This window comes from Pogoniulus pusillus, chromosome 28 (genome assembly GCF_015220805.1).
Source record: "Pogoniulus pusillus isolate bPogPus1 chromosome 28, bPogPus1.pri, whole genome shotgun sequence".
Taxonomy (NCBI): domain Eukaryota; kingdom Metazoa; phylum Chordata; class Aves; order Piciformes; family Lybiidae; genus Pogoniulus; species Pogoniulus pusillus.
Genome location: NC_087291.1, coordinates 17984865 through 18005897, shown reverse-complemented (window position 1 = coordinate 18005897; position 21033 = coordinate 17984865). Strand labels below are relative to the sequence as shown.

General features: G+C 52.6%; 1 protein-coding gene and 1 long non-coding RNA gene across 2 annotated transcripts in view; both read left to right on the top strand.

Moving 5' to 3' along the window:
- Positions 1 to 12096, top strand: part of ZNRF2 (zinc and ring finger 2) — a 36613-nt gene extending 24517 nt beyond the window's left edge. Inside the window, exons 3-5 of the mRNA XM_064166830.1 lie at positions 10341 to 10446; positions 11092 to 11169; positions 11759 to 12096. Coding sequence (XP_064022900.1) covers positions 10341 to 10446; positions 11092 to 11149 — 164 coding nt within the window. The 3' untranslated portion in view covers positions 11150 to 11169; positions 11759 to 12096. The remainder of the gene's footprint in view (positions 1 to 10340; positions 10447 to 11091; positions 11170 to 11758) is intronic.
- Positions 12097 to 12116: 20 nt separating this feature from the next.
- LOC135187809 (uncharacterized) lies at positions 12117 to 16988 on the top strand. The gene is made up of 2 exons (XR_010307456.1): positions 12117 to 12632; positions 16430 to 16988. It is a non-coding gene; the product is annotated as an uncharacterized LOC135187809 (long non-coding RNA).
- Positions 16989 to 21033: the final 4045 nt, after the last annotated feature.

Genomic DNA, 21033 nt, shown 5'->3' with positions numbered 1-21033 from the left:
GAGGGCTGGGGAGAGACTATTGGCAAGGTCTGGTAATGAGAAGATGAGGAGGAATGGGTTTGAAGTGGCAGAGGGGAGATTGAAAGTGGATGTTAGGAAGAAGCTCTTTTGCAGTGAGGGTGGTGAGACACTGGCACAGGTTGCCCAGGGAGGTTGTGGCTGCTCCCTCCCTGGAGGTGTTCAAGGCCAGGCTGGATGAGGCCTTGAGTGACCTGTTCCAGTGGGAGGTGTCCCTGCTTGTGGCAGGAGATTGGAACAGGATGATCTTTGAGGTCCCTTCCAACATAAACCTTTCTATGATTCTATAAATGTTGGCTTGTAGCTGGAGATTTTAGTCACTGCAGCACCAGCAACTGGAGGATATGACTTTGGAGTTGTGCAACACTCAGTTAGGACTTTGTGATCCCTTTTAATGACACTCCTGAAAGAATTATATAGCTGATCACTGACTTAATGCAGCTGTGCTTACAGGCCCAGAATTGCATGTGGCTCTCTCTCATTCCTGGAGAGTTTTGCTCTTTGCCACAGTGAGATCCCTGATGGATCTGCCTTCTTGCCATATGCCATAAGAAAGGCACCTCAGGTTTTGCCTGAGAGATGAAAAAGTGCTGCCATTGACTGCTGATACCTTCTTCCAAAGTGGAAGGCATCTCTGTGCTTTACTTCCTTGCTGTTATCTTGGCCTTATGCCCTACAGGCTCCAAGAGAGGCAAGCAGGCATCGTTTGCCTCTGGTGGCCGCTGGTGGTTTCCCAGTCCTACTACTCTTGGCTGGAAAAAAAGAGTCTTATTTTCCCCTTTCTGTCCTTCCCTCTGCCTTGTCCTTCCCTCTGCCTTGTCCTTCCCTCTGCCTTGTCCTTCCCTCTGCCTTGTCCTTCCCTCTGCCTTGTCCTTCCCTCTGCCTCTCTCCCTCCGAGTTTCACGTTGCGAATAGTTGAAGGGAGCATCAGAGTTGGGAAGAGGTGGGATGCTTAGGAATGGACTGGAGTGGGATTGCCCAGTTGTAGCGCCCGGCTGTGCTCTGGGTGTGCCTGCAGAGGTGCGGGTGCTGTGTGCGGGGCCCGGGAGGCAGCGGCGTGGCGCTGGCAGCTCCGAGCACACAAACCTTCTTTCTTTCCCAACGGGAGCCGGAGGCACGCAGTCGGCCCTAGAAAAACGTTCTAAGGCTGTTTAGCTGTGACTTAAAGTGCAAATAAATGACTGAATGCCTCCAGCCAGTCTCTAATTGCTTTCTGAGCTACCTTTGTGCGCTGCCCTTGGCAGCAGAAGGGGTCAGTGAACTGCAGACTCTGGCAGCTGTCTCATTTCCACGGCCTCGGCTGAAAGAGAGCGGTCACAGATTGGTCCCACTTGTGTGCTGGAAACTGTGCTAACCTTCATGGACGTGAATGAGTGTAGTTCATGAGCCTTTTTCTTTCAAAATCCTGTGCCTGGCCTGCCACGGAGACCTCGTTGCTGGCTCCTTTGTCATGGAAAGAGAGCTCTGTCTTTGCTCTGTGGCGCTTTGCTGCGAGTGTCCCTCGGACTGCCGCTGGTGGTCACAGAGGTGCAGTGTGTGGCTGCTGACATGACTGGCAGTGAGCAGAGGCAGTGTGGTGGCTGCTGCTTTAGCCGTGCTCAGCAAGGAGCAGTTCCCTTTCTGCTGCTGCCTGCTGGGGCGCTGAGAAGCCCGGGAGGGTCCTCTGCGGCGGCTGAGCCGCAGGTGGCCAGGGGCCAGCTTTTGGAGCAGGTGGCTTGCTTGCCAGCTGACAGATAATTTTGGAGAGCCGCTGCTGAGCTTCTCCAGAGGGTTAAACGAGGCCCTTTGCACCGCCCGGCTCAGTTGTGCCGCAGGGAGCCCTCCCTGGGGACTGCTCCGCAGGCGATGCTCCTCAGGAGGTGGCTCTGTGCTTTGGTCAGGCAGTGGCATTTGGTGGCATTTCTTCTGCCGGCTGGTGAGGTGTAGGTTTGGGGTATAATTATTGCTCCTTTTGCCTTGTTACAGCACTGTTGCATTTTAGTTTCACTGGAGGGTGCTTTGTCAAACTGGAGAAGGCACACGGGGCAGACCTGTGACTTCGGGCACACACTTCGGGTGCTCTGCCACAGATGCAACCAGTTGCTCTTGAAGAAAGCTTTGCTGCTGGTTCTGAAGTCGTCCTGCTTTGCCTTTTACAATGCCTTTCTCAGAAAATTCGAAGACTTTGTTGTTATTAAAGGGCCCCAGCGAGAGCAGTGCCTGGCAGCCTGCCCGGCGGGGAAGCCGCTGACCCTGGGGAGAGCCAGGCTGCTGGCTGGGCTGGCTGGGCAGGCCAGCCTGGCCTCTTTCAGAGGTTCTGCCTGAATTAGCACATTCCTGGGGAATATTTTGGTTTTCATCAAGTCAGCACTTTGTGCTGGAACGCTGTGCTGCTGGAAACTCTCTGAGCAGGTCTCCTCCGAGCCGCTCGCTGGAGGTGGTGCTGCTCCGACCTCTGCAGCCAGCTCAGATGTGGCACCGAGGCTGCCTTTTGGGTTTGCTGAGAGCCAGTGTAAGGTGAAAAGCTTTTGCTAGTGTCATTTCAGAGAGGGAGAATGTTGAGACATCCAGTGCCTGAGCTGCTGGAGGAGTTTCCTTTACTCAAGGTAATGACTTTGCAGTTACTCCTTTTAAATTTCAAGAAGTGGATTTTTTTAGCCCTTTCACACACATAGCAGGGGACCAAACATTGCAGGCAGCAGGGACTGCGTACAGGGGTTTGTATTTAAAGGTTCTCCAGCTCTGGTTTGAACGGGGGATTAGTATGTGGGAGGGAAATTGTAGTCAGGTAGGGGTCAGACTCTTCTCCCGGGCAGCTAATGACAGGGGAAGAGGGGCACAGGCTGAAGCTGTGCCAGGGGAGGTTTGGGTTGGATATTAGGGAGCACTTCCTCATGCAAAGGGTGATTAGGCACTGGAATGGGCTGCCCAGGGAGGTGGTGGAGGTCTTTAAGAAAAGACTGGATGTGGCACAGGGTAGCTGATGTGGTGGGGTTAGGCTGTAGGGTGGACTCGATGATCTCAGAGGTCCTTTCCAGCCCCAGTGATTCTGTGCAAGACTTACAGGCCATTGAAAATGAAGGGTGAAAACCATGAGCAAACTCAACGTGCTCCTCTGGTGATGCCTCTCATCTTCTGGAGTATTCCCACACCAAACACAGCCCAGCCAAAGATTCCTGTGCTCTCCAGCCAAGTCCAGATCAACCTGGGCTACAAGAGAGCGACTGCTGTAGGTTAGCAGGGCTGAAAGCAGGGCTTTGTGAGAAGGCTTTCAATACGCTGCCTACTCGACATCAGTTTGAGCTACTGGGTTGAGTTTTGTGAGCAAAGAGAAGTGCTTGGTGCTGCCACAGGCTGAGCGCTGCAGTCTGACCCTGCCAGAGAAGCTGTGACAGCTCAGTGGCAGCCATAACACATCTTCATCAAAAGTAGAGACCCGAAGATTGGCAGGAGTCACCCAAAGGACTAAAGAAACCACTTTTGGAAGCATTCCTTGTGAATGAGCCTGGCCTAATTTTTTTCTAACCTAAGTTAGAAGCTTTCTTGATTGTGGCTGTTTCAGTATCTTTTGGAGCTTTGGACTTAGGTTGCTCAGTGGAAGGGTGATTAAAAAAAAAAAAAGCACACCTTAACCCAATGTTTGGACTACCAAAATCCATGGCTCTGGTAACTACTGCTGCTCTGTACCCAGAGCCGGGAGAGTGTTCTACTCGGCGAGGCTGCCACTGTGTCAACTGATGCACTGCAAATCCATCCTGGATTGAAAAGAATGCTAACTTCAAGTTCACCTCTGCCAGGCTTCCCAAGATCACAGGCTGAAAGCCCTTGCAAAAGGGCATCTTGCCAGTCTGCCTAGAAAAGCCTAAGCCTTCCTCCTTGTCCTCATCCTTTAATAGGACTAGACTTCCAGCAAAGCAGGGCAGGGCAGCAGCAAGGCAAATCACTTCTCTTGTTCCAAAGTAGAAAATTCTCCCTAGAGCTCCTCAGCTCTTCCCTTTCTGGAGTTTAATAAGATTCTTGGCTCTCTCCTAGGTGGTTCTGGGCTGTGTCCTTGGGGGTGCTGGGGAGGGAGAAGAGCAGACACCGTAAGGTAGTTTAACAGGACACAGACACAGACACTCTGTGCCTGCAGTTGAAATAGTGACATTTACTCTAGTTGTCAGCTTGTGTACTCCTGGACATGCTCCAGAGTACGTAGGAGGTTCATTCAGTTTCCCTGATGCTTTCAAACTGTTTTCCTCAGTAGTGCTTGAAAATCATTAGAGCTGCTGAGCATCCGTGGAGCTTAGAGATTTTGCTCGGTGTGGCACCAGCAGAGCTCTGCTGTAGTAAATCAGCTTCTGATCTCAGGCATTTGTGCTGCCATTGGTGTGGCACCAGCTCAGACTTTTCACAGCCTGCCTTGCAAACCATTGTTCCAGTTTTAAAGAGGGAAACTCTGCTTGAAGAACTTGATTAAAATACAGAGATTAGTTTGGCCTTCCACCCTTTGGGAATTGCTGGCAGTGTTTGGGCAGGGAGGACACTGTCCCTGGGTTCACCAGTGTGGGCTGTGGATTGCTGCTCATCCAAACCAGGCTGCCAGGAGGAGCGGTGGCAAACTCTAACCCATCCACCCTGCTGCTCAGTACAGTTCTATTCCCTTCCACTCATCCCAGGTCTCTCCTTCGACAGGTTTTGGAGCCTCACAGAGGAGCATCACTTCAAGGGCAGGCAGTCTGTTACAGTTTGGGTTTGTTGGAAGGGAGGTTGTTCAGAAATGCTGACAAATGTCACTGTGTAAACCCACTCTCGAGTCCAGCCTGTGCCTGCCTTCTGAAGGGGGTAGGAGCTGCTGTGCTGACCCCTTTGCCGCCTCGGTCAGCGAGGGAGTTGAGTCAGCCTGTGACAGAGTGGAGTTGCAGCACCTTTAGAGGCTAAAGACTCTTACCTTGCTGCCAGCCCCAAAAGGAAGCTGTGCATTCCCCATGGTGTGGCTGTGCAGAAAGCTCCTGGGTCAGGAACACAGTGTGGCAGGGAGGGAAGTGCTTCAAGTGCCTGGACAGCACTGCCCTTTGGATCTTGGAGATGTGGTGGCTGAGGTGTCAGTCTTGCTTTTCCTGTAAGAGAAAGGGAGGCAGAGATGTGTAAGGAAGCTACAGCAGCTCTGTTGTGGTTCCGGCTGGGATGCTCAACAGATTCACCTGACTTTTGTTACTGTGATGAAATAAAGTCACCATGCTTGCACCCTCCTGGGGTGATGCACTGCAGAGATCACATCCATTTGTATCTTAAACTGTTCTCTGGTTCATTGTGAATGCAGCTTAGAATTGTCATGAACCTTTAAGGAGAAGGATGTTAGGTGGATGATTCTCTACATATTCTCCCTTGAGCCAGGCTTGACTCTGCTAGGCTGAACTTCCTGCAAGAGAGGCAGTGAGAGTCACTCTGGAAGAAGAGGAGGCTCCAAGGAGATTTTATTGTAGCCTTCCAGTATCCGAAGTGAGCTACAAGAAGGCTGCAGAGGGACTATTTGCAAAGGCCTGCAAGGACAGGATGAAGGCAGTGGCTTTAAACTAGAGCAGAGCAGATATAGATTGGATGTTAGGAACAAGTTCTGCACCACGAGGGCAGTGGAACACTGCAACAAGTTGCCTGAGGAGATGGTTGCGACCTTGTCCTTGGAGGAGCCACAAAGTGAGGCTCAAAAAGGCTCTGGGCAGTTTGATCTAGTTGAGGATGTCCCTGCTGACTGCAGAGGGGTTTGGACTGGATGAGCTGTGGAGGTCCCTTCCACCCCAGACCATTCTGTGATCGCAGTGCTGAAAGCCCAAGCTGTTTCTTTTCCTAATGGGCTGCTGCTAAGCCCTGCTGCTGCTGTCTCCCTCCGGTAGTAGCAGTGCCCTAGAAAACGACAGACACACCTGTGAGGCAGTGCTGCAGAGAGCATCTAGGAGGGACAGGAGGGGTGGTGCAGCTGGGGTGAGGAGAGGACTGGAAGGCTGCTGCCGTGCCCGTGGCTGCTGCTCTTACATAACGGCAGCGCAGTGCTGCATGCGGGAGGAGCGGAGGCGCTGCACCATGTGATGAGGGCAGACAGGAGCTACCTTCCAGGGCTTACACTTAATCAGCCTTTAGCTTCGAGAGGTCATTCAGAGGATGCCATAAATCGTGTCTGCAACTGCTGCAGTCTTGTGACTGCTGGGAATGCCGCTCCAGGGGAAGGAACGCTGCTGGGCTCTGTGGGAACTCTGCAGCCTCCCAAACCCGGAGGCTCGGCTCAGCTGCTAGCAGCAGGCTGGCTTGCTGTGTGGAGTCACCTGGTGGACACCAAGCCCTCGGAAATGCAGAGCTTTTCCTGGCCTTGCAGAGCAGCTTTCACTGGCCAAACTTTCACATCAAAGTACTTAAAATCCTGGGGGTTTTAAAAGTAAAGACTGAGGTTGAGTGATCTCTGTAGGAATTTCGTGGCAGTTCCTTCTCTGCCTTCGTCCCTGTTGCACAGGAGCTAAACCAGGTTGTTCACAGAGCAGGGCTTCTTTCCCCCTAAAGAAGTCTGAAAGAAGAGAGGAACTCCCCATGCTCAGAAACTGCCCCAGGAGCAGAGCAGCCTGAGATGTCCTGTGTCATTTATTGTTTATCCAGATTAAAACCTTGCTTTCAAACCTGCTAACCTTTGGTTAGTCTTCTGCCCCTGAGTTTCAGACTTGGCCCTTCAATGACAAAGTCAGTCCAGGGAATTTCAGTGGTAGAACAAGGTAGAAATTAGCTGTGTGAAAACACTTCATGTGGCAGACTGCTCTCACATCTAACCTGAATGAGGGGCAGTGGTCTCAAATGGGAGCAGAGCAGATGGAGATGGGAGGTGAAGAACTAGTTCTGAACCAGGAAGGTATTGGAACACTGCCACAGGTTGCCCATGGAGGTGGTTGAGGCCCCATGGCTGGAGATACTGAAGGTGAGGCTGGAGCAGGCTGTGAGCAAGCTGCTGTGGTGGAGGATGTCCCTGCTGAGTGCAGGACTAGGTGAGCTTTGGAGCTCACTTCCAGCCCAAACCATTCTGTGATCCTATGATTCTGACTGCTTGTACCAGAGGAAAGAAGAGCAGTTGTAAGTGCTCTTGACAAGATCCTGTGAGTCTAGAAAAGACCTCCTCTGGACTCACTCCAACACCTCTGTGTCCTCCTTATGATGGGGGCACCAGGACTGGATGCAGCAGTGAAGGTAGGATCTTACCAGAGTAAAGGGGCAGAGTGCCTTCTCTTGCCCTGCTGGCCACACTCCTCTGGATGCTGTTTGCTCTAAAATGTAAAGGGAGGGGTTTTGGTGGGGTTTGGTTTAGGTTTTCTGTCTCCTCTAGAAATGAAAAGCCAGTCTGCTCCTCTCTTTAGGGGTGGCAAGCACAGCCTGGTACCTGTTAGCACTGGAACTGCTCTATCCCTCTGCTTGCCAGGGTAAATTCTAGCACTGCCTTATGGCTTAGTGCAGAACAGAAACACTAAGGGAACTTTGAAAACTCCGAGTCAGTGTTTGATGGGATCAGAACTTTCTGCACTCATTACACCTCTAATGGCATCTGAAATAGGAGTAGCTTGTAAAGAGCAGCCTGGCTGCTGAGAAACAGAAAAGACAGAGGAGTGACAATTGGGCAGTGCTTTGTGTCCCTGTCCTGTGTATGCATGGTGCCACCAGGCATTCAGTTTTCCCTTGGAAAAGGCTGAGCCTGCTGGGAGAGGCACCCTGTAGGCTTGACAGTGGGCTTGGTAAGCCAGACTTTGGCACACTGATAAGCCAGACAGGGCATGCTGAGTTTTGGCACAGCAGTGTGCTCGTGTGCTGCTCAGTAATGCACCAAGGCTTCCCTGACAGGAGTGTCTGCCTAAGCCACTCCTGTTTCTTCTCCTCTCCTCTTGTTTTGAGCTCATAGCCTCATCTTTCATACCATCTTCTGTAGTGCTCCCTGTGCCTTCATTCTGCTTCAGACCAAACTGCTCTGCAAGCTTGCAAAGAAGGCAGTTGGTTGGCCAGGGTTAAAAGACTGGAAAAAAGCCTTGGCAGAGCTCATTGTGCTCAGGGCACCTGTAGGAAGCCTGGATTGGGAATTTGGGAAGGGACAAAGTGAACAAAACACTGACTCAAATCCCACATCCAGCTTCAAAACAGTGCAGCATTAGAGCATAACCCACACTGCCCAGAGCAACAGAAGAGCTGGCTCCATCCCAGCTGCTCTTCAGCCCTTCCCTGCCTCTTCTTCAGGGCCACTACTCTCCTGCTCTTCCATGAAGGTTTGAATTCACTCACTTCACCTGCACCGTGTTGGAGGAGAGGTTTCCTGGGGTTCATTAGGCCAGCATGTGCCCATCACACTCTTAATTAGTTGCAGACCATTACTGGAATGAAACTTCTCAGCTGAAAATCATTGCAGAGCAATTTCCCTGGCTTCTGACCAGCGTTCCAGTCCTGGTGGAGGGTTGCAGCCTTGCCGTTTGGAAAAGCTGTGCTCTGCAATCCTTTTGGTCTCTTTTCCTGGTGGGATTAAGAGGGGGAAGCTGTGGCAGTATGGATGTGTGGGCTTCACTTGGCTGGGTGGCAGAAATTGCCAGCTTGGTGGCTGCCTCATCCCTTGTTGGGCACAATCTGTGCTCCGTGAGAGACTTAACCTGCTTCTGCCCAGGGCAGCCTTACATAGAATCATCCCAGAGTGGTTCAGGTTGGAAGGGATCTCAGAGCATCTACTCCAACCCACCTGCCGAGGGCAGGGGCACCTCTCAGCTAGACTCAGCTGCTCAAGGCCCTCATCCAGCGTGGCCTTGAACACCCTCAGGCAGGAGGCAGCCACAGCCTCCCTGGGCTGCCTGTGCCAGTCTCTCACCACCCTCACACTCAACAACTTCTGCCTCAGCTCCAAAGCATTGCTCCTTGGCCTGTTTCTAGACACCCTCAGGAAAAATTCTGTTTCTCTTTGTGCCCAGGCTGAATTTTGCATCCTATCTTCTGGCTCAGAGAACTGCCCAAGGGAGAAGGGTTTGTTTTAAGCTAATATTTATTCCCAGGCATGTCTGTGTGAAAGCCAAAGCCAACCCTTCCACGCCCCTGCTAACTCTCTTTCTCCTCCCCCCTGGCTGGACTTGGTAAGGCTGCAAAACCTTCAGTATCTGCAGGCATTTAGGCTCAGTGGAGCTCTACAGCTCTGATCTTTCCCTGGTGGGTAACTCCTCTTGCTAACAGCTGCATGCTTTACACAGAGGTAAAGGTAGCTGAGATGTGGTACAACAGAGTGACAGAAGAGTGAGCAGAGGAGCTTGGAGGTGTGAAATGTAAGCACAGACAACGCTGCTAAAAGGAAGCCAAAGATATAGAGGAGAGAGGAGTAGGCCAGCAGAAAACAGCAAATGGTAGAGCAAGTCTTTAGAAGGTTAATTACCTCCAGTGTCCTGTCCTCCAGCATCCTACCTACCTAGTTAGTGTCCTCCAGCATCCTACCTACCTAGCTAGTTACCTCCAGCATCCTACCTACCTAGCTAGTTACCTCCAGCATCCTACCTAGCTAGTTAGTTACCTCCAGTGTCCTACCTACCTAGCTAGTTACCTCCAGCATCCTACCTACCTAGCTAGTTAGTTACCTCCAGTGTCCTACCTACCTAGCTAGTTAGTTACCTCCAGTGTCCTACCTACCTAGTTCATTACCTCCAGCATCCTACCTACCTAGCTAGTTAGTTACCTCCAGTGTCCTACCTACCTAGTTCATTACCTCCAGCATCCTACCCACCTACCTAGTTAGTTAACTCCAGCATCCTCCCTACCTAGTTAGTTACTTCCAGCGTCCAAAAAATGTATCTCCAGGCTTGAAATCCAGCTCCGTAGTGAAAACCAAGCAGGTGGAAGAAAGTACAGCTGGGAAAAACTCAGCAGCACCAATCTTCAGAGTCCTGGAGGTGTTCTGTCCCAGGTCCTCCAGAGCTTGGCTGCTGGGGTGGGCAGCAGGGTGTGTGTCTGCTGTGTGCTTCAGAGGGCAGCTTTCCAAGCTCAGGTAGGAGCCGTCTCTGTGGCATGGGAGAATACGAGCCCCGAAGGAATCCTAGCTGCTGCTTATTATGGCCACTCCTCCACAGGAATGGCTTCCCACAAGACTTGAGCTGTGGCTGTGCTCTAGGGGCAAGGATCTGAATCATAACCATGTTTTAATTTGAGCTGCTGAGAAGTCTTCCATCAGGAATCTTCAGTCAGCCGCTGTGTGACTGCCCCTTGCCTCTGCAGGGCTTTCTGCAGGACAAGAAATACCTTCTGTAGCTGCCCCCGAGTGAAGAACACTGTGCTTGTGGCAGCCTTCTTTTTAACCACTGGATTTTGTGCTCTCTCTACAGAGGATGTGCTGAGTAAAGATGCTGGGGAGTGTGCAATATGCCTGGAGGAGCTGCAGCAAGGAGATACTATAGCACGGCTGCCTTGTCTCTGCATATACCACAAAGGGCAAGTATTCCTCGGGGGTGGGCAGGGGTCTAGGAGGCTGCAACCCCTCCTAAGGGCTGCTCAAAAGGAGCACTAAAACTTAGTTGCTTTCCACATTTGAAAAAACAAACAGCACCCCAAACAGCAAAGAAACAACAGCAGGAACCCTCAGGGTGTATTTGAAATGACATCTTTCTGCATCTCCAATGAAGTCCTTTCGCTCTTCCTTGGTTTTCTGATGCTTGCATGAAGAGCCTACAGGAAAACTCAGGCAGGAGGAGTGGGCACCCTAGCTGGGGAGCTTGGTGTCAAATGCAGAGCTGGATGGGAGAGGGAAGAAGGCTTTTAAAACCCAGTTGGTATTTGTTTTCGTGGGTGGCTGCTACTACATCAAGTAAAAGAGGAGTGAAGGTGATAGAAGCAAGCAGTGTATGAAAGCAGGGACTTGTGAAATGCTTCACACCAGCAAATCAGTCAGTTTAATGTGCTCTTATTAGCCTGGTTTGGGGTTGTTGGAGCTTTCCTGTGGCGTTTGTATGTCCATATCACTGTGCATGAGGTAAAGTCACTGTGGTGGTAGTCAGTTCATTGCTATTGATATCCTACTGCTCACTGGTACTGAGATACTCATGGCAATTCTCTTCCTTTTTGTCTTGCACCCAACAGCTGCATAGATGAATGGTTTGAAGTAAATAGATCTTGCCCTGAGCATCCATCGGATTAAGCCAAGATCCCTGGTTTTAGGTAATCAATCTTTTTAGACGTGTGCATTCCAACAATAAAACCTTCCTGAACTGCAATAACTCTGTTGTGAATTCGTTACTGGCTCAGAGCTGCAGGAGGGGTCAGTAAGTGTTGGTGAGTGTTGCAGCATGTGAAAGCTTTCTGCACCCTTTGGGTGATGTGTTCCACTTTTACTTCTGGAAAGTGTCAGGTCAGTGCCAGTAAGACTTCAGCATTAACTTCTACAGAGGTTTTTCTTTTCTAAACCCATGGAAATGAAACAAGGTGAAGAAACCACAGTTCTGTAGTTTGGGGTTGTTCCCTGAGCTTTTCTTTCTGACAGGAGGCTTCTGGAACCCCATGAAGAACTAGAAACTCTGTTGCCCCCAAGAAATGAGCTGTGAAAGAAGCCACCTTTGTCTCTGTACCTGCTCCTGGTTGCCTAACCTCGTGTCAAATCCCATTTGCTATTTTCTTCACAGCAGAGATGGGGCTGAGTGGGGGCTGAGGGAAGAGGGGAAGGGGAGCAGAGTGGCTGTTGCTGGTGCTGTGTGTGCTGTGGGCTGAGCTAGCTGAAGCGATGGCACTTTGTCTTCTGCTTTCTCAACAGCTGCTTCCACTGATCAGGAAACGTAGGAGCTGCGAGGTTCCCGTGCTGGGCACGGCCTGGCTGGAGATTGACAGTTCTTTGTGGCTGAAAAAAGGCAAAGGTGGACAGTGAGAAGGGAAAGGTGCCGCAGACAGCAGGTCCGCGCCCGGCAGAGCTTGGGCCACCGAACACTGGTGGGAGGCCACGCAGGGCGGTGGGAACGCTGCACGCCGGGCAGCTCCCACTGACACTCTGGTGTGTGGAAGGCCAAAGTTCCTCATTTCAGCCTACCTTGTGGTTCTGTGAAGAAGCAGTGGTTGGACATGCTTGCTGCTGCCTCAGGTGGGAGTGGAGACATGAGATCCCAGCTGTCTGAGAGCCTGGCAGGAGGGTGGCCTGGCTGCGCGGCGCCAACGCTTTCACCTTCTCCTCGGCTGAAGCGGAGTCAACAGCAAACTGAACAGAATCTAACAGTGTGACCTTAATTTGCCCATCTCACCCTCTGGTTTCTGTTGTCCTCTTTTCATTCCCAAGAACAAAAGCCACTTCTCTGCGTAGGAATACAAAGATTCCCAAACTCGCTTAACTCAGCCTTTGTCACAAGGCAGTCCAAAGAGTGAGAAACCCCAGGCAGGGAGCTGATGGCTATCCGTGGAGCTAGAGGGAAAATCTGCACATTGTATTGCTGTTTAATTCACTAAAACTTCTCCTTTACTGCTTGTGAGTGAAAACAACCAACAACAAAATGCAGCAAAGCAAAGTCTTAACAGCTATGCAAATTTCTTTTTTTAATAGAGCAAAAACCAACACCACCAAACAAACAACAACAGCAAACCCCCACCACCCCCCAGCACCACCAGGAGAATTCTAACCAGTTTAAGTGCTGCCACTTAAGGTAATTTCTTTAACGGGTATTTTTTTTAAAGGTGTTTCAGGTGATTCTGGTTTTCTTTGTACTACTTCCATGTCCAGGCCACCTCCTGAGCTGCACATGTGGGCACAAGTGAGAGGGTCTTATAGGCGTGGGGGAAACAACATCGAGGTGGGGTTTGTGTGTAGGTTTTGTTCCGTGTTTGAATGGGTTTGGTTTGGTTTTTTAATGGCAAGATCCGCAGTTCTTCGCATCCTTGGCCTCTCCAGATGGACTCTAGCGTTTGCCAGTGTGCTCTGTGGGTCTGTTCTGGTTTCCAGTGCCACCTGCATCCGTTTACTTCTCTCCCTGGTTTAGATATTGGCCTAACCAGGGCTCTGCAGGATGCCTCTGGGGGAGGCGTGCAGCAAACTGTGGGTAAGTTGCCACAAAGCATCGCAGTTAAAGCAGGGAAAGGAAGCAATCAAAGGCAGACAATAAACTGGAACAGAGGTCAGGGCTGAGAAGCATAGTTTCTGGACAGAAAAATGAGTCAGAGTAGAGACCTGAGTAGATTTGAGTCTCCTGAATTTGCCAGCACAGGGGAGAATTGGTGGCTGTTTATTAGGGACAGCGTTTTTAGGGGGTTTCAGTAGTTCAGTTGCACAACACTTTGAACGTTTTTACTCTACACACAGAATTCTGCTTTTCTTTCTGGTTTTTTTTTAAGTACTTCTTTCTCTCTTGCAACTGTGATTCATATCAAAAAGGGCAAAGAGTCAGAGCAGCTGCTGCTGTCTGGAGAACAAGTGCAGTGTGTGCTATGAAACCCTCCTGCCTGGCTGGCAGAGCAGGCCTTCAGGGTCACACTTTCTCCTGAACGTTGCTCTGTAAAATGCCTTTGTCATGCTGCAAATCCCAAGGAGTCCAAGCTAGCTGATTGTCCTCATCGTCATCATCCCTGCAGCTTCTCCCCTCTGGGGGCTTGCATCACTCGTTCCAGCTGAGCCCTCCAGCCGGGGGCCCTGCTGTGTTCTTTTTCAGTGGGAGCAGAATCCTTTTGTTACACTTGGGTAGTCACAGACGGTGTAAAGTTGTTCCCTGTACAGATTCCTTTTCTTTTTAGCCAACAGCGTTTGTGTTGCCTTGTATTGTCCTGGGGAGGAATTCCAGCGTCAGGAATACTCCAGAAGCAGTGTTGCCTGCAGGGCTACTTTCCCAGTGTTTGAAATTCCTGCTGTCTTCTGGCAGGAAAGCTTTTTGCATCTGCATCCCTTTCACGGTTACTGTTGGCTGGATGCCTGCAGAAACTCACCTGTACCAATGTAAGGGGGTAGGTAAAGTGTTCTGGTGTCCTGTGCTCCCAGGTCCTGGAGAGCCTTGGGCTTGGGGATTCTGTAGGTGAATATGATAACAGAAATCTGTTTACACCCCAGGCTCTGTAGTTGGTATTTCTAGTTCATTTACTGGTTTGGGTTGTTTTTTTTTTTTTGGGGGGGGGGTTCATAACCCTTCATTTTCTGTGTTCAGGTGCAAGAAGTTGGTTTAGAGACGCAGCAGTTATTCTGCTGCTGCCCCACATTAGGGGCAGTGTTGGAGAAGCACACCACAAGCAGCCCTGTGTGGTGCTGCAGGCAAGAGGCTGTTGCTGCTTCCATCAGCACAGCAGAGTAGAAAGAGCTGTCTGAGGAGCTGATAGGAGGTCAGCCTTAGACATCCTCCTGTGGCATGCTTGCTATCCATGAATCTATCCTGAATGCCCATGAGAGGTTCTCTTGTATTAAAAACTGTAACAGGCCAAGCCTAGAAGGACCTTGGCAGCATCAGAGAGCTTCTGAGTCTGAAGATGTCTGTGGAGATTGTCCTTTGTTAGCTTCCTATCACCAGCTGGGCTGTTGGCAGTGAGCATGCAGCAGCTCCAGTCACAGGCAACACCTTCATTTTGCAAACGTCCTCACAGTGCTCCTGAGTTATTGTGCTGCAGGAGGGGAAAGCAACACTCTGGCCACAACAGCCCCGTGCAGTGCCAGAGGCTGGGGACAGTGGCTGAGAGCAGCCAGGCAGAGAGAGACCTGAGGGTGCTGGTAGACAGTAGCTGAACGTGAGCCAGCAGTGTGCCCAGGTGGCCAAGAAGGGCAATGGCATCCTGGCCTGGATCAGGAATGGTGTGGCCAGAAGGACCAGGGCAGTCCTGCTGCTGCTGTACTCAGCACTGGGCAGGCCACACCTTGAGTGCTGTGTCCACTTTTGGGCTCCTCAGTTCAAGAGGGATGTTGAGGTGCTGGAAGGTGTCCAGAGAAGGGCAGCAAGGCTGGGGAGGGGCCTGGAGCACAGCCCTGTGGGGAGAGGCTGAGGGAGCTGGGGGTGTGCAGCCTGCAGCAGAGGAGGCTCAGGGCAGAGCTCATTGCTGCCGGCAGCTGCCTGAAGGGAGGCTGTAGCCAGGTGGGGTTGGGCTCTGCTGCCAGGCAGCCAGCAACAGAACAAGGGGACACAGCCTCAAGCTGCACCAGGGTAGGTTTAGGCTGGGTGCTAGAAAGAAGTTCTACATGGAAAGAGTGATTGGCATTGGAATGGGCTGCCCAGGGAAGTGGTGGAGTTCCCATTTCTGAAGGTGTTTTAAAGGAGGCTGGATTAGGCACTTAGTGCCATGGGTTAGTTAACTAGAAGGGGTAGGTGACAGGTTGGACTCGATGATCCTAGAGGTCATCTCCTACCTGGTTAGTGCTGTGGCTCCGTGAAGCCAGTCTCAGCCGAGCAGCCTCCACCCTTGCCCACGAGAAGCAATAACTTGAATTGCAGTGTGCTGTGCTTCTTTGCCTGTAAATACACTGAGATTGCCAATTCCCTGCTCCTTCAGAGTATTCTCAGTCCTTCCCTAGGTGTGTAAGGTTGTGGAATCATTCCCCTACTCAGGTCTGCCATAAACGTGCTGCTTGCCAGAAGGGCCACAGCCATGAGCAAAGCAACATGAGGGCTTGCAGATGGAAGAGGAAGACTTGGTGTGGACTTGCTACCACCCAGCCAAACGTGGGTTTCTTCCTGCAGCAGAATCACCAGCTCGTATCACTTCTTGTCCTTCCGAGTGCTCTGCATGAGACACTCACACCAGGACTGTCTCCAGGGCTCCTCTCCTGAATGTAAGCCTTAGGATGTTTCTCCATCGAAATTAAACTGCTTCCAAAAGCAGGTCGGAGGTGGTTTAGCCTGTTATGGGGCGCTGGGGAAAGCCCAGTCCTTGCCCTCAGCTTTTGGTTACCTTACCACAGAGCCTGGCTGACTTCTCAAGCAGCCACCTCGAGTTCTGTGAAGTCATTTTTCGATTGCCAGAGCCGCTGCTGAGAGAAGCTGCAGAATGACCTGGCTGTGAGGCTGCCGAAGGCTTGCTCGGGACCAGCCCACACTTGGAAAAGCCTGGGCTTGGGTCTGCCTTTGGTCGGGTAGGCTGGCAGCGTAGAAGCAGCAGAAGGCAGCGAGCCTGCTGGCCGAGCTGTCTGGCAGCTCTTAATCTCTCTCTGTTTGTTTGAGAGACTTTTGCCCTTGGGTGTGCTTTGGCAGAGGCTTCGCAGCGATAAGTAGGGTTTGCTGGGCGCTGGCAGAGGTTCAAGTGCAGGTAACCTGATGTCGCAAGAACATAATCTGCTGCTGGATCCTGTTCCTCTCGTTCCCTGAAATCTCTCTCTGTTATCGCTAATTGGTGGTGTTTAGTAGTAAACACTTCTCGGCGAGGCTGGCCACAGGCTCTCAAGGTGTGAAATGCCAACAGAAAAGAGCCCTCGAAGCGCGGTTCTGTGTTCTTCCTCTGCGTCTGAAGCTGCAGTAATCAAGGAATTCTCTCCTAGCAGATCTTGCCAAAGCACTGTAACTTCCAAGGAAGGAGGGAGATGGCTTAGCTGTAGAGGGGCTGTTTGGATAGCCTAACGAGAGCTCCAGCACCACGCCGAAGGAGCGGCGATGCGGCGGTAGCCTCCCCGCTCGGCGCGGATCGCAGCCTGGCTGCTCCTCCCCCCGGCAGGTACCTCCCCGCTAAGGAGCGCAGCCTCCACCTTCCCTTTGCTTCCATCCTCTGCCCTCTGTGCTAGCTGCCCTGCTGCCGCCAGTGCAGGCAGTGGCAATGGACACGGCGATGTCTTCCTTCCCTCCCCGGAGCAGGAGTGGGAATGCAGTTTGCGAGGTCTGATGTGTAAGCCCTGTCCGTGTGTTGGCTCTTTCTTTTCTCCTTGAGCAGTATGATTGCTAAGGTGACTAGAGTTGTCCTGAGGTCCTTTCCAGTGGTCTGCCAGGACATCATCATCATGAATGAAACTATTTTTGTATTGATTTTTTTTTGGTTAGGATGTATGTTTTAACATTCCATTCCTGTAAAATATGTACAAGTACCTGTAATAAACCTTTTGAAGCACAGTTTTCTCCACAGCTCCAAATGATTTGCTTTGGCTTTGTTTTCTTTTTAAAGCCTTGGTGAAAGAGGCATCGCTGAGGCAGAGCTTCTCTGTGCCTGTGCTGCAGACCAAGCCGAAGCAGAGGAAGGAAAAGCAAGGCAAGGTGCATAGTCACAGCTAGAGGAGCAACTACGCCTGTCTAGAGTTCCACAGGTAGGAGCTGCAGAGTGGCTCTGTGACAGGCTGTCACCAGGCTGGCCAGGGACAGTCATGGCAGAGCAGGGCTGGGGCTGTCTTGCCAGGGTGGCTGGAGGCAGGGTGATGCTGTCTGATGCATCTTCTGGTGATCATCAGCAGATGTGATGGCTTTTGAGGTTAGCATGAATTACAGCTGCCAGGTCTGGAGGTGGTTGGGCTCAGCACTGCTCAGGCCACACCTTGAGTGCTGTGTCCAGTTTGCGGCCACTCGAGTTAAATAAAGGTGTTGAGGTGCTGGAAGGTGCCCAGAGAAGGGCAGCAAGGCTGGGGAGGGGCCTGGAGCACAGCCCTGTGAGGAGAGGCCGAGGGAGCTGGGGGTGTGCAGCCTGCAGCAGAGGAGGCTCAGGGCAGAGCTCATTGCTGCCTGCAGCTGCCTGCAGGGAGGCTGTAGCCAGGTGGGGTTGGGCTCTGCTGCCAGGCACCCACGGACTGAACAAAGGGACACAGCCCCAAGCTGTGCCAGGGCAGGTCTAGGCTGGACATAATGAAATTCTCCAGCTGAGCTCACTGGAAAGGGCAAGGTCCTGTGCTGTGATCTGCCTGGAAACCTCCACCCTAGGCAGCAGCTGCAGCTACGGCAGGCACTGTGCTGCCTCTAGCGCTGCCTGCAACAGGTACGTGTGGGCTTTAGACCCGCCTGGCTGTGATGTAGCTCCACATCTTCCGAGGAGCTGCAGGCTCTGTGCAGCCGGAGGCACAGCTGGGCCTTGTGCTCCCGAGCACACTCAGGATGGTTTGAGTCTGCTGGGGGCAGAGGGGGACTTTACACCCAGCCCCTGCGCCAGCTGGGAGCTCTGCTGTGGCTGCTCAGAGGGAAACCGAAGTGCGTTTCCCCCAGCTCTAGGAGGAGCGCGGGTGGGGAAGAGGCAAAGAGTGCGCTGGAAACTCCTCCTGCTGGTGTGCTGCTTGCCAACTGAGGAGGGTGCTGCTGCCAGCAGGCTGGGGAGAGCTGCCGCTGGGATGCGATGCGAGGATTTATGGCACGGGTTCCTCGGGGGCTGCCTCTCTGTCCTTGCTTGCTCCACTGCGGAGAGAAGCCTGCTGCAGCTAGGGGCAGCTGGAGCGCAGCACAGTTCCCACCTTCGCAGCTCTCTCCGTGAGAGACAGCAGTTTGCATGCAGTAATTATTGAGGTCTGCACGAAGAGACAGTTGGATGTAATTACTGAGGAATATGCTCAGAGCTCTTAGTAGTCTAACGTTTCTCCCCACCCCAGCCACCTTCTGGGAAGCCTGAACTCCTCCTGCCAAGAATTCCCAGGGTTTCCTCCTCAATCTTGAGCCATATGCTGGGAGCAACTGCTAAATAGAGCCACGTTTGGCCTTGCAGCAGGAAACCATCCCACTTCAGCAGGGGCAGGATTTAAGTGCTGGCATCCCTTGGTATCAAGTCCTACCCTCTTGCCTACAGCTGGCACATGGGATGTGCCACCTCTGCCCCAAGGTGCTAGGCCCGGGGGGTGAGCTGGGCAGCAGTGCTGGCCCCAGGCTGTTCCTGGGAGCTGGCAGCATGAGTTGGTGATGCTGGATGTGTGTGTGCTGGCCCCACAACTGCACACTGCTGCTGAGTCTAGCCAGTGGTCCCTGCCCAGTGCCCACCTTGGGATGCTGGTGATGGTTTTAGCAAGACACAGCCTGTGTTAGAGCAGGGAGGGAGGCAAGAGTGGCCTGCATGCAGCAGCTGGAGCTGAAGCAGGGCCTTTTCTGCCCTGGCTTTTGGGTGCCCTGTGCTGGAAGGTCTCCTCCTCCTTCCAAGGCTACAAGACCTGAGCAATGTCTGCGCCTGGAGGGGTGCAGGCTGGAGCCTGCAGGTCTCTGCAAACATCCCCTGGCACCTTTCTTTAGCTGAGGAGCTTCCTAGCCCCATCTCACCCTGCAGGGAGAGGGATGCCTGTGTCCGAAAAAGCCAAACCCGGCCTGAGAGGACACTGCCTGGGAGGTGGTGCAGGTCCTGCCTGCCAGCTCCTTGCAGCCAGCCCCTGGACAAGGAGGTGCAGCCAGAGCCGAGGGAGCTGGAGCCTGCCTGCCCTGGTTTGGCAGCCTCTGTTTTTGGAGGGGATGAGCTCAGGGCTGTGTGGGCAGGGAGGAGGGTTTGACATACATAAATAATTGCACCAAGCCCATCCCCAGCTGACGCAAGATGACTCACTGCTGGTGAGGGCAGGAGCCAAGCACAGGGGAGCTGCAGGCGCTCCTGCCTCTCTGCGTCTGACCTCCTCTCTTGAGTCATCTTCTGTGCCTGCCTGCTGCCCTGCTTTTCGTTGGCACCCTGGTGCCACATTTGTTCCTCTGAACGTGTGCTTGGGTTGTAAGAAAGCCATTGTGCCCCCAGCCCCTTCCCCTCTTAGCTGCTGCTCGAAGATGCTTTCAAGCAGAAGGAAAATGCCAAGGCTTGGTCAGACTTTGTCACCAAGCAGAAGGAGCACTGTGGGGCCATCCCTGCTCCATGCAACAGTGAGGCTTCCTCACCCTCTTGCCTCAGTGGACGTGAAGGAGCAGCTTTCCTCTTCACCTGGGCCAGGACTCACATCTACCAAACTCAGGGTGAGAGTCTGGCAGGTACTGGGAGCCTTGTTTGCTCCCCTCCTTAAGGTCCAGGCTTGTGAGGCTTCAGCAGCTCATGAAGCTGCTGCCTTGGGTGTACAGGATGAATCCCCTGGCAGCTGGACACAGCTTAGCTGTTTGCTGGAGCTGGAGCTCTGGCTCTGCCCCGTGGGCACAAAGAGGACACTTCTGCACCAGAGTCAGTTTGCTCTCAGGTTCTGCAGCAGTGGTGAAAGTGCCTTCATGGGTGACCAACCCACCATGGAGTTGGCCTTCACCCTGCCACCACTCTGCTGCAGTCCTGTACCCAGGCTTGTCCCTGAGAGCACTGCTCTGGAGGCCTGGCTTGAAGCAGCTGGGAAGGTAACAGGCTTTGCAGCAGAGTGGAGCTGGTTATCACTCTACAGACAGCCCCAAAGGTTGCTCTAACCCAAATGAGGGACAGAAGTCTGCCAAGGAAAGCCTGTAGGGAGCTCTCAGGACATTTTGTGCTGCTTTGTCAATGAAATAGGACAGAAGTGGGGGTTCAAGCTCTCTTTTCTGCTTGGTAAATGAGCAAATGATGCAATGATGAGAGCAAAGTGGGAGCACAGAAGTACCCACCCCCCCTGCTGAAGGCCCTTCTGCACCAGCTCCTCCTTTCCTCCATAAGGGCAGGCTGGCAAAGCCAGCAGCATTTTGCCAAGGTTCCACCCGAGGCCTCTGCTTTGTCAAAGTGGCTGAGAAGCCTTTGCAGGCCTTGCTCTGGCAGAGGTTTTTGCACTTGAAAATCAGTGAATGTGGCTCAGGTGCAGAAATGAGTCAGGTTAGCTGCTTGTGCTCTGGCAGGGTGGAAAAGCCTCAGCTGCCTCCCTGGGAAACAGCAGCACTGACACTAATCACAGGGAGTCCTCTCAGCCCTGCCTTGTGCCTCCCCTGCTCCAGCCCAATACCCATCCTGCTCAGCCTCCACAGACCTCCCTCCAGTCTGCTGCTGTCTTTCTTGGCTGGAGGACACTTCCCCAGACTCCCAGACCCTAAGTAGAGCAGCAGCATCTCTGTGACTTCACCTTTCCGTTAGGAACCCTCTGGCTTGGCCACGCTTGGAAAAGTGGCAAAATACTGCCACAGGCTGCCCAGGGAGGTGGTTGAGAATCTGTCCCTGAAGAAAGTCAAGATCAGACTCCTCAGTGTGGCTCTAGGCAGCCTGGGGGGGTTGGAGGTGTCCCTGCTGAGGGCAGGAGGGTTGCACAAGATGACCTTTGAGGGTCCCTTTTAACCCAATGTA